General features: G+C 45.1%; 1 protein-coding gene across 1 annotated transcript in view; it reads left to right on the forward strand.

The window, feature by feature from the left end:
• Window positions 1-272: 272 nt before the first annotated feature.
• Window positions 273-17,597, forward strand: part of Sord (sorbitol dehydrogenase) — a 30,541-nt gene continuing 13,216 nt past the window's right edge. Inside the window, exons 1-3 of the mRNA XM_075961988.1 lie at window positions 273-671; window positions 10,117-10,150; window positions 14,831-14,995. Of these exons, the coding sequence (XP_075818103.1) occupies window positions 606-671; window positions 10,117-10,150; window positions 14,831-14,995 (265 nt within the window). The 5' untranslated portion in view covers window positions 273-605. The remainder of the gene's footprint in view (window positions 672-10,116; window positions 10,151-14,830; window positions 14,996-17,597) is intronic.

Below are 17,597 nucleotides of genomic sequence, written 5' to 3' on the forward strand. Positions count from 1 at the left end.
CCTGTTTGTCCCGACTTGGGAGGTACTAAAGGCGGGATCTGGGCTGAAATCCTCCTGCCAATGGAAAGCGAGAAAACTTTTAAAGAGAAAGGCTAGCAAATTCCGCCCTGCAGCATCTTTTTGCAGAGGCATTCCTTCTTTCATTCCTTTTGAATTTCATTCCTTTGGTGACAAGCCTTTTGCTGGGTGCTTGGGAAACCAAAGTGGCTGCAGCGCAGAGTGGGTTTCTCAGGGCGCATTCGGCGTCCCCCTGCAGTGAGTTGCACTGTTCCAGTTAATAACGCAAAACAGCCGGGCTCCACCTCAGACCTAAACTTGCTCTTGAGGATCTCTGTGCTTAGCCTTAGCAAGGAATCCCAGGCCTTTGCAGCCACGCACCCGCGAAGGCCCCTTTCCTAGCCTGGGGCCGCTGGGTTTGCGCGAAGCCCCGCCCCTCAGAGACCCCACCCCCAGACTGTCCAGCGCGAGCAGGCCCCGCCTCAGGGCCGCGCGTCGCCTCGTCCAGGGCCCGCCCCTGCCCCTTACTCCGGACCCCTGGCGGTGGGCCGACTAGAAGCACCTGCGCCTCACCGGGTCTAGCCGTCACTTCCGAGCAAGAAAGCGCCATGGCAGCTCCAGCTAAGGCCGAGAACCTGTCCCTGGTGGTGCACGGACCTGGGGACCTTCGCCTGGTAAAAAGGGAAAGCGGGGGGTGGGAACCCAGGCCGCCACCCGCCCCGCCCTGCCTCACCCCTCTGCCTGCAGCGGCAGTCACCACTCCCAAGTTCCTGTCACTCTCAGGGCCGGCTGTTGGCCCGTACCAAGCACTGCTGGCTGCCCCGGTTTACCCAGATCTTTGCTGGTTACCGGGAGGTGGGGGTGGGGTAGCAGTTAGCGGGCCGTTATTTATCTCTACGGAGAGTTTCTGGTCGCGTGCTCCCGGAAGTTAGCCCCGTGCCTGGCACGTGGCCTGTGCCCTGGACCGTTGAAAACAAATCAAGCCTTGGTCTCCTTCGCTAGCTGCAAATTCACGCGCTTGTTACTGCTCTTCAGAGGGAGACTGGCAGGATTCGAATCTACTCAGATCTTCTCCCGGTAGACAGTGCAGAGCGGAAAAGGGTGGCAAGATGGCACTTAAAAGCGGTGAAATTCTGTTTAGTCCCGATAATATCCCCTTGCAGAATTTTTTTTTTTTTTAATCACGAGAGGACCCAGCATTCAGTAAGCGCTCGCAATGCATTTTTAACTGGGGATACAGCCTATCGCTATCTCCCTTGATCCACATCTGTAGCGCTTCCCTAGAACATTCTGTGTACCTGTCTCTGGCTTTAAACTTGTTTCTGCCCCCCTGCACCAGAGTCCAGGCATCTGCTGAATCATCTCTGTGGTCATGCCAAAGTTCCTTTGACAAAGTCCATCTCAGCGGGGCGTGCAGTATTTGGTTTGGGTACCAGCCATCTCTGCTACTCCCCTGCATCTCTGCCTCCTTCCCCCCTCAAAGAACATGTCCCAGGAGAGACTCATTCGGATGAACAGTTCTTGTCTGTTTAAGAATCTGTCCTCAGTGGTTTCTACAGAGTGCAAGCAGACTTAAGTTTGGAAGCATTTTCAAATGTTTAAGGGATTCCTTAACTCCTGTACCCGTAGGCCTATCCTTTGGAGGATTCCAAACCAAGAACCCTTGCCTGGAGGTGACACTCCACTTCAGTTGATGGGAAAAGTGCCATCCCCCAAGATGGTAGTCTTGGTTGGTTAATGGACCCAAGACAAGAACTCAGATTCAAACTCCCTTTCGTGTGTGGTTCCCAATCACTTTAGAACATCCACCCAACCTCCTGAATTCAAAAGACACTGTGATTATTACAGTCGATGGCAGGTGCGGAAAAGTGATGTGTCTCTACATAGCTTACAGAGTGATTCTGAACATACTCCTCCGTGTCACTGTTGTTTATTAAGTGAGAATGTGCCTGCTATGGATCTAGGCACTGGTATGAGGGCCCAGAGAGAACACAGTCCCTGCCCCCAAACATTCCAAAAGAGGGAGACAGATGAGAGAAATCGTTAAAGCACTGTCCTGTACAAAGGACTGTTCTGCCCTGAATTGCTCCTTAAGGGATATTGCAGATATCTCCACTTGCATGTAAATAACCCTTGAAGTAAGAAGGTCATAAGAGCTCCTAGTGGGGTGTATGCTGTTGCTGGGGCCCCTGTAGTCCAGCGCAGGCCTCCTGGGTTCTTCTTCCCAGGCATGATCCTCTCCCAGCTACCTCCATTTCCTTAGAGCGGACTGGCTCAGGAGTAAAAGTTTGGGTGGTGGTATCAGCACCGAACCTTAGAATCAGGGAGGAACAGTCCTAGGGAAGCTTTGAGGGACCTGTTCTCTAGTAGGAGAGCCACAATGAAACCCAAGATGTCTGAGCATAGCAGATTAAGCGGCAGTGGCTTTTGAAAGCCATAGCTATGGATTATAGGATGGGAAGGGGGAAGACAAGACTTTGTTCCCTTTCGATATGACACCATACAGATTTCAGGTCTTTCCTGAGGTCAACTGAGACCTAGCTTCCATTTGGGTAGACTAGGGGCAGCGTCTACTGATAAAAATCCATGCCTCAGGAGCTCACATGAAAGGAATTGTTTAGAGAAACACCCATTCCGAAAATCTAAGGCAGGAATCCAAGCGAAGGAGAGCTCAGGCTTTCCCAGTGTTGCCTTCACGGCTGCCACCTGTAAGGCCAGAAACTGGCCAAGGTCCAGGGCATGACTCTGGACAAACAGGACCCGAGCCACCCCTGAGAGAAGCAGGAAGGAAACCTAACACCCAGTCTCGCCTCTGCTTACCTAGAAGACGGCTTCCTTTTCTTCTTTACTTCAGTAACCAAAGTCTTCTCATGCTTAGAGTCAACACAGCAAGGAGGGAGCATTTGTAATTGGGGTGATAGAGTGAGAGAGGGAATGTGGTGTGTTTTGAGCACGCACACACACACACACACACACACACACACTTATTAGAACAGACTAGTAGGTATGTACACAGTAGGGCCGTGCTGGGTGTGCATATACATATGTATATCTTAGGACAGACTGGTAGCTTTCCTTCATAATGAGGGGAAAAACCAGATTGCTCTATCTTTATTATTTTTATTTTATATTTTGTTTTTGGAGACAGGGTTTCTCTTTGTGTTCCCAGCTGTCCTGGAGCTCACTTTGTAGACCAGGCTGGCCTCAAACTTAGAGATCTGCCTGCCTGTGCCTCCAAAGTGCTGGGATCAAAGGTGTGCACCACCAATGCCTGGCTTCATTATTTCCCTATTTTAAATGAGAAAGTTGGGACTTTAGGAAGCAAGAAGAAGAATTGAGTCAGTTGATGTACAAGAAAGCCACCCCAGCCGTCAGCAAGCAGTGTCAATTCATGGGGGTCTTCTTGAAAAAGAAATAGTAAACTCAAAGCCAGGGGGCTGGAGGAGGGGTTAGTCCCAGCTCCACTGTTAGTTGTGTGGCTTAACAATGTTTTTTTTTTCCCTTCCTGCTATAATTGTCTTGAAGAGGGGCACCAGGCCTGTAATCCCAGCTACTCAGGAGACTGAGGCAGGAAGACTGACTGAAAGTTCAAGGCCTGAGTGAGCTCCAAAGTAAGTCCAAGGCCAGTGGTAGAGTCTAAGTTAAATTCTTAATGCAGAGGAGGGGGAAGGTTTTAGTATTCATTTGGATTGTGTGTGCTCCAGTGGTGCTGCGCTTATACAAGGGCCAGCATAGAGTCCCACGCATCGTCCCTGGTATGTGCTAGCTGTGGGCTTAGGCAGGAGGCCAAAGCCTTTAAACCATCTTAGCATGAAGAGATGGTTAAAGGCTAAAACTGGCAAATGTATGGGCAATTTTGGCAAAATTCTTAGAATGTGGACCAGGCAGAACCCTGTATTCAAAAAAAAAAAAAAAAAAAAACAGAACCCTGTATTCAGCTGCCATGGTTCAGCTACTTTCTGTCCCTTTGGCCTGTCCTGTAGAATCTAGATCTTGCTTTTCTTAAGGGATTTATGTATTTATTGTGTATACAGTGTTCTGTCTGCATGTATGCCTGCAGGCCAGAAGAAGGCATTAGATCTCATTATAGATAGTTGTGATCCATCATGTGGTTGCTGGGAATTGAACTCAGGACCTCTGGAAGAGCAGGCAGTGTCTTAACCTCTGAGCCATCTCTCCAGCCCCGATCTTGCTTTTCTTTATGGTTCATGAAATTGGAATAGGAGACAGCTGACTTCTCTGCACTAAAGTTTTGTTTGGTGTTGGGGGCAAGTGGGTAGATTGAGTTTTTGCAACACCCAGATGCATCAATTAACAGTACATCCAAACACAAGTCACCTAAGGGTCCCACAGGAATTAGGATGCTTCCCCCTTCCTATCTCATGTGGGATCATGAGGAAGGAGAAGGAGAAATGGCCCTTGTGGGGATGTGTTGGGTGTGGCTGGAGGTGAGGTGGAGGCATGGCATGAGGGGTAGGGGACTTTTCAGGGCTAATGGGGAGCCTAAACAGGTTTGTATTTCAGAAAGATTGTTATCAGCAGGACAGAGGCTGGGCAGAACAAGGAGAGCCTGGGCAGAGGACCACCTCAGTGGACTACGGGAGCGCTTCCAACCCTTTATTTTGACTGCCTCACAAAAGCCTCTCGTCCAATTGGAAAACCTTCGGCTTTTCCTCCCACTCTTAGGACACAGGACAAATACATGGGGATAGGGGAAACAAAGCAGGAGAAGTGACGATAGTGTCTTGTCCACCTTACATGTTCAGCACAGCCCTCAGGCTCACACGAAGTCTGCATGGGGGAGCAAGTGGCAAAGACATCTGCTCAGAATCTGGGCCCAGGCCACCTCTACCTCCCATATCCTGCCTGTCCCTTTAAGGCATGGGGTTGGCTTCATCTCCATATAACAAGGATCAGACCTAAATCAGGGCTAGAGTCCTTCTTTAGCTCTTCTAAATCCGAGCCTTTTAAAGGGCAAATTTCTCTAAAAGTTGCCATGAAAAGAACAGAGTCCGATATTTCCCTACAATAATTTGGAGTACTTTGCCCTTTCCCAAAGGACAAGGCTGTCCAGAACTGGTTCAACTGTTAGGGGACAGAACTTGGGGTTGTTTCTTTTGAAATAAGAGCAAACATATTTGCTGTGGGGCGGCTCTCCCTTTGATGACTTTCCTCATGATACAGAAGGGGAGAATCAAGAGGTTGTGTAATGCGCCCTGGGTACACAGCGGGTTGAGAAGAGCCAACTTTGCACACTGGCAGGCTACTCCAGAGTCTGACTTCTGCCCAAGGCTGGCTGGAGGCAGGAAAACTTACCCTCCCTGATTTCTCCTTGGCTTGAAGCCCTTCCTACCGCCTAGGCCAATGGTCCTCAATGTGTAGATCATGACCCCTTTGAGGTTAAAAAACCCTTTCACAAGGGTTACATATCAAATATCCTGCATGTCAGATATTTTCATTACAATTCATAACAGTAGCAAAATTACAGTTATGAAGTAACAATGAAAATAATTTTGCCGGGTGGTGGTGGCACACGCCTTTAATCCTAGCACTCGGGAGGCAGAGGCAGGCGGATCTCTGTGAGTTCGAGACCAGCCTGGTCTACAAGAGCTATTTCCAGGACAGGCTCCAAAACCACAGAGAAACCCTGTCTTGAAAAAGCAAAAAAAAAAAAATAATAATAATTTTATGGTCGAGGGTCACCGCAACATGAGGAACATGTTAAAGGGTCGCAGCATTAGGAAGGATGAGAACCACTGACCTAGGCAGAATGGGTAGAGGATATGAATTTAGATATACCAATGGAAAGGGAGCTGATGACATTCAAGACATATCACACACACACACACAAACACACTATTTGAAATGCCGGAGACAGCTGAGATCACCCCATCTACTAGGGACATCTTCCTGGGGACTCGGGACTACTGTAAGTGTCCTGCAGAGAGAAGGGCAGCTGTCTGTGTGATTTAGATAGATGTTTCTGACGGGAAAAGTTCCAGCATGCCAGCAGAACTAAAGAAGGCTTCAAAGCTCCTCTCTGCACCTTTGTGACTCATTGACGAGATATTCTACTTAGGAAACCTTGAATGTCTGAAATGAGAAAGTAGTCACTGGAATAAAGTGGAAGTCTAGGATCTCAGAGGAACTAAGTGTGTGTGTGTGTGTCTCAACACCTGAGCTATAGCCCTCAAAAACCTTGAGAGAGAAGTAGATGAAGAAAAGTTTAGTACCAGGGACTCTAAGATGGAAAAGGAGGTTAAGTAACACGGTTACACACCACCCTTTTAGTGTTCAGTGGCCACGCTGTGGTAGCAGTGATACTTGGCATAATATTTACAAACTTAAGGCTTATTTATTTATTTTGAGACAAAGTCTTGCTATGCCTAGTTTAGGCAATCTTGAAGTTCTAGATCCTTCTGCCTCAGCTTCCTCAAAAGGAGTTACAGGTATTTATAAACAGCCTAATACAGGTGCTAGGACTCAAACTCTGGTCCTCTGCAAGATCAACAAGCACTTTCAACTGCTGAGCCATCTATCTCTCCGGGTCCCAATAGTTGATCTTAATATAATCTTGTGTTCAGTGGCACATCCCCTGTGGAGAGGGGGAGGCAGCTGCTGAGCCTGAGTTGAAAGGGTGGGTGGGTGAAGTCATCAAGAGGAGGGGGCTCTTTAGGGCTGTAGCTCAGTTGGTAGACTGCTTGTCTTGTATGCACAAAGCCTCGGGTTCCTTCCTCAGCACCACAGGAATATGGTTTGGTGGCGCTGAGCTATATTCCCAGCATTTGGAAGGAGAAACTGAATGTAAGGGTCACCCTTAGGTACCTAACCTGAGAGAGGAGAGGGGGATTGTGTGAAGAATGGGTCTCTTCTGGAGCCAGACAGTAAACAGACTACCAGCACAGCACCCTCTAGTGTCCTGAATAGTCACTGCATCTTTGCATGTGGAATAGGGGTAAGGTTTTTTGTTTTGTTTTGGTTTTGGGTTTTTTTTTAATATTTATTTATTTACTGTGTATACAATATTCTGTCAACATATATGCCTGCAGGCCAGAAGAGGGCATCAGATCTCATTACAGATGGTTGTGAGCCACCATGTGGTTGCTGGGAATTGAACTCAGGACCTTTAGAAGAGCAGGCAATGCTCTTAACCACTGAGCCATCTCTCCAGCCCCGGTTTTTGGTTTTTTTTTTTTTGAGACAGGATTTCATTGTAGTTTTAGAGCCTGTCCTGGAACTAGCTCTCGTAGACCAGGCTGGCCTCGAATTTAAAGATATCTGCCTGCCTCTGCCTTTCAAGTGCTGGGATTAAAGGTGTGTGTCACCACCGCCCGGCAGGGGTAAGGTTTAGTAGTGGTTATAGCAGTAAATCTTTAGTGGCTCATGGCTTACATGGTATACCAGCTGTTCCTCTGAGCTTCCATCTCCCATTTCCCCACCCAGGTCCGGTGTTCAGGCTTACCCTAGCTGGAAGCAAAGATAGGAAGAATATGGAATTGGGTATCCGTGTCGGGGGATTTTCCTGCTGTTGCCATTGGTAGGGATGTGGGCAAGGGTCCAAGTTAGAAACAAAATCAGTAATCATTAAATTCCACTGAAATTAAAGTTTAAATTTTCACTGGATGTAACGGTAAGAAACACAAATTTACTCAACAGTGTAGGATGTTAGTTCATTTCAAACATAAGACTGGTGACTCCTTTGAGAGAGATTTTGGAGACACCTATCCATCCTAAGGTGGTGATTATAGACTTCCCCCCACTCAAAATTACTGAGAAGAAAAAAATAACATTAGAAAACCAACCACTCTCCCCCAGAAAAACCAAATGTTTCTTAAGTACTTTAACCATTTCCCCCTCACACGAGGCTCTTTGTGTGTCGGCCAGTTGGTGCCTCACTCCTGGGCTCACGTAGTGGTCATCCACCCTTAGCCTCTGCAGCCCCTGGCAGGTTGCTAACTACCCCAAGTCTTCATCCTCAACCCATGGGGATGGCTTCAGGCTGTGCAGCACCTGGGCTATCCCGCGACACCTGTACAGCACTTAGCACAGGTACCTGGTGGACAATGTAGCTGTGTGCCTGCGGATCAGCGTCAGCACGCAGATTGAACTTTCTCTGGAGGAGCTCAGTTAGCACTGAATTTTCTCCACAGGAGAGCCTGCTGCTCTGAAGTGAATGAAAGCAGTTAGAGCTGGCTGGGCGGTGGTGGCGCACACCTTTAATCCCAGCACTCAGGAGGCAGAGGCAGGCGGATCTCTCTGAGTTCAAGGCTAGCCTGGTCTACGGAGCTAGTTCCAGGACAGGCACCAAAGCTACAGAGAAACCCTGTCTCAAAAAACCAAAAAAAAAAAATAAAAATAAATAAATAAATGAAGGAAGGAAGGAAGGAAGGAAGGAAGGAAGGAAGGAAGGAAGGAAGAAGTTAGAGCTTATGAGGAAACACTCTTTGGGGAAGGCTACCACCGGGGTTTGAGGCTGGGCTGTACCTGGTGCTGAAGAAATAGGAACATGGTAGTGTTGAGCAGCATTTGGTTCTAGAGGTGGATTGGTGCTATGAGTCTGCCTAAAGCAAGGGACTTGAGCTAGGCCTGGGGGCACAAGCCTAAATCCCAGCAGGACACTGGGACAGGAGAATCATGAGTTTGAGTCTATCCTGGGGTACATAATGGATTCCAGTGCCTGGGAACATAGAAAGACATTGTTTCATAAAATTCATAAAAGACAGCTCAGGAAGCCTTTGGAGGTTGAAAGGTCTTCTTGCTTCCTTTTTGTTTGTTTGTTTGTTTGTTTGATTGACAACTCTTTCTGTTGCCTAAAGAAGAAAGATCACTCGACCTTGGGACCCAGTAGGTACAGTAGAAACTGGTATAGGTGTTGGATACGGCTGGGCTGAGCCCTGGTTAACCACTGCATGTTGATAGGATCTTGACTAAGTTATGTTGTCTGTCAACTCTGGGCTTGGTAAGACAAAGCTGAAAGAATGATCTCATCCACAGCAGGCACTGTAAACGTTTCATTTGCTTCCTCCCTTGCTTCTTGTCTGCCCACAAAAAAATTATAAATTGAACACTTGGGTCTGGCCACTCAGTATCCTTCCTTTTTGTCAGCCCTGGCTTTACCCTCGCCAGTTAACCATGGAGAAAAGTTCTATTTTTTGTGATTCCTTTTTATTTTTGTTTTATATGCATTGGTGTTTTGCCTGTGTGTGTGTTTGATCCCTTGGAACTGGAGTTATTGACAGTTGTGAACTGCCATGTGAATGCTGGGAATTCTAGGGTCTAGAAGAGCAGCCCCTGCTCTTAATTTCTGACCCATCTCTCCAGCCCCTCAAATTATATTCTAATACTAGCTATAAATACCAGGATACCTCAGGTTGCTTTTTGCACTAAAATGCAGAGCCCTTGTTTCTCTTGGGCTCCTAAAACTCCAAATGGGAAGTTTTAGAAGAGAGGACTGGGCATCCTATCCGCCTGTACTGAAATAAGAGAAAGGAGTGGTGTCGTAGACAGCCTCCCACCTGCTTAGAGAGATTCAGTCCTTGCAAGCACCCGCTTACACCCTCCCTCTTTCCCAGTAGGAATGCCAGACCAAACATCTGTGTCTGAGACCATGATTTCCAGGATGAAAAGATCCAATGTGGAAGGCAAATCTGGAGGCCACAGCAGTTCAGACACTTTTCTGCATGGGGCACAGCTAGCACACGTTTTTCTTAGTCCTGGGCAAGTAGCACCAAAGGGGGTGGTGTAGCGAGTGCCTAGAGTAGCTTCCTTCAGGATTTGACATTCTGATCTAGAAGCAGGCTAGTTTTCCAGGAAGGGAACCTAGCTTGAGAACTTTGTTTCATTCTGTGGCATGTCACCAGTTACAGATGTGACTTTCTATTGCATTTGGGGTATATTGTGCACGCCATTATTTGAGTCAATGGCTCTGTTTTGAGCAGCATGGTGAAGCCTGCCATCTGCCATCCCCTTCAGTGCTCACAGATAGGAGAGTGTGGTTTGAACTTGTGTTCTAAGGAATAATTAAATGAAACTCCAGGCTAATATTTTAAAAGCAGAAAAATGTTTATGGGGGTAAGTTATTATGTATACTAAACAACTTCTCTGTTTTATTTATTCCAGGAGAACTACCCAATCCCTGAGCCAGGTCCAAATGGTATGTCCATGGGAAGCTGACCTGACATGGTACTCGCTGGTACTGGCCTTGGAGGCGTGTGCACTGACCTCTGCCCCCCTTTCCTACTGGTCAGCATGTTTACTTCTTTTTCCATTGGCCACAGTGGTTTATCTTGGCTACTATATGAAATATAAGAATCAGTGATAGAAGAGAAAAACTAAGATACCAGACTGCTGAGCTGCACTAGATTTTTAATGTGAATCATGTGGACCAAAGGCAGAACCAACCCTTTCTACCTAACAGCCAGTATCCTGTCTACCAGATCAGATGCCAAATCATATTCTGGTTCTAGAAATCTACAGAGCTAAATCTTGTAGTTAGCAAAGGAGCACTGTGTTAGCACACCCAAGAGGGCCAGCCCAGAACTATCTGCCTGTCCAGCAGGGGTGGGAGGGGCTGCAGGAGGCCTGTCCCTTCCTTTAATCAACCAAGTACAGAAAGTGACTGAGCATGTAGGAGCAGGGCTCTGAACACCTTTGCTTCACTTTTCGGCCTCTCGGTGGGTGAGCCCACTGGACTGAGCTGTCATGCAGGTTTCCTGGTGGTATCTAGACCTGGGGAGGTCATGCCAACTGTTGGCTAGTGGATATTTCTTCCATCCAAGAATCCAGTTCATAGTCTGTAGGATTCCAGGGTGAGGCTAGGGACAATGGACAGGATCTTACGTCCCTCAGATCCCTTTGCTCTTCTTGATGACTTGGGATGTCCTCTCTACCCTGCCTCACTTTAGCCCAGAAGCACAGATTCTGGGTGAACATCAGTTAAAGCCACCTTTCTTGGTAACTCCTGAACTTCGATACTCAGAGGTCAGCTGCATTATTTACTTAGAATGATAAGATATAAATATCTTATATTTATATGTAAGATATATTTAAATTGACCATTTCTATCAGTGTTTAGCAAGCAATGCAAATTTAAGGCTTAAACATTTTCACAAAGATACCATGTTCAGAAAAGTGGAGGAGGTGCCCCACTGTACCCTGACAAGATAGCTTTGGTTGAGGGGTGGCCAAGTAAGGACCTGCTTGGACTGTGAAGGGCCCTCTCCCACCCAGCCTACTGTCGTTCTTTTGTCTTTTGCTTTAGTTGAATTGGAAGAGAAAGTTTGTCGGAAAGCGAGTGTTCCAATAAGTTAGATCTCAATTCTTGCTGCAAACACTGGACTTCTATAGGGAAAGCTCAGAGAGAGTTTTTCTGATTTCAGTAATTTTTTTTCTATCTTTGTTCTCAGAATTCAGCCTGCCATTCCTAACTGCTCAACCAAAGACAAGGGTAAAAACAGCTCTTCAGAGCCACACCTAGGGGTTTTGCTGTGGTTTGTGGCAAGGACAGTAGCTAAGATGTCTGAGTGCACAGCAGAACTTTTGGGCCTCTTTGTTGACGATGGAGTTTTTCCCAGGGTGTTGTTCATGATGTGGTTATCTCTGTCAGACAGAGCCCGGAATCTTTTGGTACCTACTTGAGCTGAGAGGCCCAGACATCATTTTTTCCTTTTTTTTAAAAATTGATTTTATTGAGCTATACATTTTTCTCTGCTCCCCTCCCCTCAACCCTCTCCCATGGTCCCCATGCTTCCAGTTTACTTAGGAGATCTTGTCTTTTCCTACTTCCCATGTTAGATTAGATCCACTTATGTGTATCTTAGGGTTCTCATTGTTGGCTAGGTTTTTTGGGATTGTGATTTTTAGGCTGATTTTCTTTGCTTTATATCTAAAAGCCACTTATGAGTGAGTACATATGATATTTGTCTTTCTGGGTCTGGATTACCACACTCAATATGATGTTTTCTAGATCCATCCATGTGCCTGCAAATTTCAAGATGTTGTTATTTTTTCTTCTGTGTCGTACTCCATTGTGTAAGTGTACCACATTTTTCTTATCCATTGTTTGGTCGAGGAGCCTTTTGGTTGTTCCAGGTTCTAGCTATGACAAACAATGCTGCTATGAACATAGTTGAACATATGTCCTTGTGACACGATTGAGCATCCTTTGGGTATATGCCCAAAAGTTGTATTACTGGGTCTTGAGGAATGTTGTTTCCTAAGTTTCTGAGAAATCACCACACTGACATCCAAAGGGGTTGTACCAGGTTGCATTGCCACCAGCAATGCAGAAGTGTTCCCTTTTCCCCACAACCTCTCCAGCATAAGTTGTCATCAGTATTCCTGATCTTGGCCATTCTTACAGGTGTAAGATGGAAATCTCAGAGTTGTTTTGATTTGCATTTCTCTGTTGACTAAAGATGTTGAGCATTTCCTTAAGTGTCTTTCAGCCATTTTAGATTCCTCTGTTGAGAGTTCTCTGTTTAGGTCTGTTCTCCCTCCCCCCCCCTTTTATTTTTTTTGATTATGTGATCTTTTGGTGTCCAATTTCTTGAGTTCTTTGTATATTTTGGAGATTGGACCTCTGTTTGATGTGGAGTTAGTGAAGATCTTTTCCCATTCTGTAGGCTGTCATTTTATCTTGTTGACCATGTCCTTTGCTTTACAGAAGTTTTTCAGTTTCAGGAGGTCCTATTTATTAATTGTTTCTCTCAGTGTTTGTGCTACTGGGGTTATAGTTAGGAAGTGGTTTCCTGTGCCAATGCATTCAAGTGTACGTCTCACTTTCTTTTCTATCAGGTTCAGTGTGGCTGGCTTTATGTTGAGGTCTTTGATCCATCTGGACTTGAGTTTTGTGCGTGGTGATGGATATGGATATATTTTCATTTTTCTACATGTCAATACCCAGTTATGCCAGCGCCATTTGTTAAATATGTTTTCTTTTTTCCATTTGATATTTTTTGCTTCTTTGCCAAAAATCAGGTGTTCATAGATAGGTATGTGGATTAATATATGGGTCTTCGATTCAGTTCCATTGGTCCTCCTGTCTGTTTTTATGCCAATACCAAGCTCTTTTCAGTACTGTAGCTCTGTAGCAGAGTTTGAAGTCAGGAATTGTGATGCCTCCAGAAGTTCTTTTATTGTACAGGACTCTTTTGGCTATCCTGGGTTTTTTGCTTTTCCATATGAGTTTAGTACTGTTCTTTCGAGGTATTTGAAGAATTTTGCTGAGATTTTGATGGGCATTGCATTGAATCTGTAGATTGCTTTTGGTAAGATTGCCATTTTTACTATGTTAATTCTACCTACCCAAGAGCATGGAAGATCTTTGCACTTTTTGGTTTCTTCTTCAATTTCTTTCTTCAAAGATTTAAAGTTCTTGTCATACAAGTCTTTCACTTGTTTGGTTAGAGTTACTCGAAGATATTTTATGTTATTTGTGGCTGTTGTGAAAGGTAATGTTTCTCTGATTTTTTTCTCAGCCCATTTATCATCTATGTAAAGGAGGGCTACTGATTTTTTTTTTTTGAGTTAATCTTGTATCCTGCTACATTACTGAAGGTGTTTGTGAGTTGTAGAAGTTCCTTGGTAAAATTTTTGGGGTCACTTATGTAAACCATCATATCATCAGCAAATAGTGAGAGTTGAACTTCTTTTCCAATTTGTATCCCCTTGATGTCCTTTTGTTGTCTTATTGCTCTAGCTAAGACCTCAAGAACTATATTGAGTAGATATGGAAAGAGTGGTAACCTTGTCTTGTTCCAGGCATCATTTTAAACTTGGACACTTGACAACAATAGTCCTACCAAACCTCACTTGATTCAGTCCTCAAAGGGGAAGTGTGAAGTGAACTTACAGGAGAGTTAAGTAAAGCTAAACCTTTTTAGAAAACAAGGAACAGGAGGGACTTAACATGGCAGTTTATCATGCAGTGGCCAGTGGAGAGATTTTCAGGATGCTAAGAGTAGGCTCAGCACAGTGTTTGGAAACAGTTATCTCGGGCAAACCAGTTGTTCTTTTAAACGGTTGATACAGTGCTTCCTCCTCATGATATTTTGTTACAGCAGGATTGGTCAGGGTTCTCCAAACAGAACAAGTAAGATATGTATGTATGAGCAGATATACGAGGTGGTGGGGAGAAGAGGGCAGTTTATTTTATGTTAAGCAACTGGCTCCTGTGGTTGGATGGCCTGGGAAACGCTAGGGCAGGGCAGCAGACTCAGGAAAAGCTTCCTGGGTTAGATTCTTAGGAAAGTTTCTCCTTCAGAAAATCTGGCTAGGGGGTGGTGGCGCATGCCTTTAATCCCAGCACTCGGGAGGCAGAGACAGGTGGATCTCTGTGAGTTCAAGACCAGCCTGGTCTGCAAGAGCTAGGACAGGATTCAAAGCTACAGAGAAACCCTGTCTCGAAAAAAGAAAATCCCATTTTTGTGTACAAGGCCTTTACTTGATTGGATGGGGCCTATCTACTTTTATGGAAGATAATCTGGTTCACTCAGTCTATTGGTTTAAATGCTAATTGTATCATAAAACCCCTTACAACGACCTACCCTGTGAGCAACATCTGCATGGGTGTTTGACTAAACAGCTGGGTCCACTGGCTAGGCAAGTAAACGTGTAAACTTACCCATCACACTCAGTGTCTTTGCTCGGTCAAGCTGTTCTGCTCTCCTCTGCTTGGGCTTTCTCCTTAGCTTGTTTTCCTATGTAATCTCAATTTGTTCCTGTTGCTAAGAACCAGCTCTCTCCCTGGTCCAGAGGGAAATTGCTAGAGCTCCTGAGAGGAGAAGGCTCGCCTTTTCCCTCACGCGTTTTCTCTCCTTGGCTCTCTAACTAGAGGTGATCCTGAAGATGCACTCTGTGGGGATCTGCGGGTCAGATGTCCACTACTGGCAGCATGGCCGCATTGCAGATTTTGTTGTGAAGAAGCCAATGGTGCTCGGGCATGAAGCTGCTGGAACAGTCACAAAAGTCGGAGAGATGGTGAAACACCTCAAACCAGGTCAGCAGAAACATCGGCGTGTGCTCTCCCTGAACCAATCCCTCTGCTAAGCACAGAGGTGCAGCGGTGGACAAGAGCCTTGGTTCCCTGCCTTAGAGTGGGTGGAACACAGGCTTGGGACAGAAAGTAGATTCTTAGTCAGAATGTGAGGTAGAGAATGCAGGGGTCATGTCTAGACCCCTGTCTTCTTTAAAAAAGAGATAGGGCATGTAAAATAAATCAGAAAATGGGTTGAAAAAAAATGTTCATATCATATAAGCCACAAACTGCTTCTGAATACTAAGAATAAAAACCTCTTTTATTTTACTTTTAATTAATTACTCATTTACTTTTGAGATAGTGCCTCACTCTGTAGCCCAGGCTGGCCCATTACCTCACTTTGTAATCCAAGTTGGCCAAGAACACTTTATATCCCAGGTTAGCCTCCATCTCAAGGTGATCCTTTTGTCCTAGCCTCCAGAGTACTATTATTAACGGCATGAGCATGTCTGGCTTGTATAATTTCCAGATGTGAGTCTATTTCCTGTAGGAATACTCTTTAATCACTGAGTATTCAAAGGAAGTCTGATGCTATTGTGAGAGAATGCGTACTCTGCATTTTGGAATGCACAGTGCACAACTGACTTGCCCATGATAGATCTATTCCAGCCCCACACCCTAGGCCAGCCTGTCTCAAACTGTGAGTCATGCTCATTTTGGAAGTTGCATATCAAATATCCTGCATATCAGATATTTACATTACAATTCATAACAGTCACAAAATTACAGTTATGAAATAGCAACAAAATAATTTTATGGTTGGGGTCACCACAGCATTAGGAAGGTTGAGAACCACTGCCCTAGAATCTTTGACTTAGAAAGATGGTGATTTTCTTTTCAGATAGAAGCTCTTCTGGCCCACTTGGCTTCCATCTTGCTGTGTAGCCAAGGACATTCCTGCTTCTAGTCACTTAATGTTTATCTCAGAGAACAGTTTAGCTTTAACAAGGCTAAGCCTCACACCCAACCTTTAAGCTAGTTAACTAATTTGTCTTTCATTCTAAATCTTCTTTTCTAATAGAATTTTTCATTCTCTAACAGTTTCATGCATATAAACAGTGTATCCCTCCCACTTTTGCCCCAGAATCCAGGAGTCTCCAGATTGCCCACACTTGAGTCTTTGCCTTAAAACAAACAAACAAAAACGTCCAATTAGTACTGCCTGCTGGAATGTTGACTGGTCTTGTAGGTTTGATCTTGTATGGGTCTTACGCAAGTAACCATAGCTACAGTAAGTTCATGAGCCATGCCAGGTCCAGAAGATGGCATTTCACAGCTCTTCCCCCATACTCTGGTTCTTACATTCCCTTAACTACCTCTTCCTAAATGATCCCTGCCTTGGTGTGTGGGGTTGAAGTAGGTGTCCTACATAAAGATGAACAGTCAAGAGTCATTTGTTCTCATCACTTTGACCAGTTATGAGTCTCTGCAGGAAGAAGCCTTCCTGGCCAAGGTTGAGGGCAGCACTAATCTAGCTGTATAAACGTAACAATTGAAAAGGTAGCTTGACAATGCATCCATGTAGCATGACAACAGTGTTAAGTTTCTCCCTAGGGCTTATAACATAACCTTTCATTTTTTATTAGATGGCTAGGAAAACAACAGACTAGTAAAACCTGAGTTTGATTGTTCCAGAGAGCTGAGCTGCAGCAGACTACATTGTCCCCCAACACAGTGAGTTACGTCTGAATTGGCTTGGCATAGGTAATGAGACCATTGCATGGCCTGGAAATGACTGCAGGTTAATTGGAGGAGGCTGGGGTTTGGCAAGAGAAGCAGCTTAATCTCTGAGACTAGACATAGAGACGGATTAGTAAGCTTAGAAGTTAAACATGTGTCTCATTTAGGAGTCTTAAGTCAAGGCCTTCATTTGTTGTTAATGCAAGTTGAAAAAGCCCATGGTGATACAGGCTTATCCCAAAGTGGAAGGCTCTTATCTTCCAGCAGCCAAGCAATGGCCGATCCCTGCATGTGGGACCAGGTTCTCTAAATTCTAGCAGGTGCTTAGTCAGTGTCTCCTATGGTTCAGACTTGGGTCAGGTACTTTGAGAAATGGGAAAAAAATAGTGAGTCCTGGACTCATAGATCTAGTTAGGGAGACCAGATGTTAGAACTGTCAACACCACCAACAACCGGAGAAAGAAGTATATAGTCAGAGGTCAAAGAAAGGACACTGACTGTGAGCAAGGGTGGTTAAAGACACATCATAATATTATCTTGGAGCTGGATATATGACAAGAATAATTTTAAAAGGAAGAAGAAAGCTTGTATGTATTGGTTTGCTGGTCATTAAACACCAGCACATGTAATTATTTATTACCACAAAGTACACATTATTAGCTTTATTAATAGATGCAGACAGTGGAATGTTGTTCTTGCCCAGGGTCACACACTGGCTAGTCTCAGAGCTGTCTGGAATGTCACCTTGTTCGATCTGGCTCAAGAGTGAATGTTTGAATCAATGAGCTGCCTGTCATTTGAGATTTGAGAATGTTTTGTTTTGAGTTAGTAAAAAGGGTCAGACAAGTAAAATGACACAGGCCAAGTAATGTGTCTGGGTTCT

The sequence above is a fragment of the Microtus pennsylvanicus genome, chromosome 2 (assembly GCF_037038515.1).
Source record: "Microtus pennsylvanicus isolate mMicPen1 chromosome 2, mMicPen1.hap1, whole genome shotgun sequence".
Classification (NCBI taxonomy): Eukaryota; Metazoa; Chordata; class Mammalia; order Rodentia; family Cricetidae; genus Microtus; species Microtus pennsylvanicus.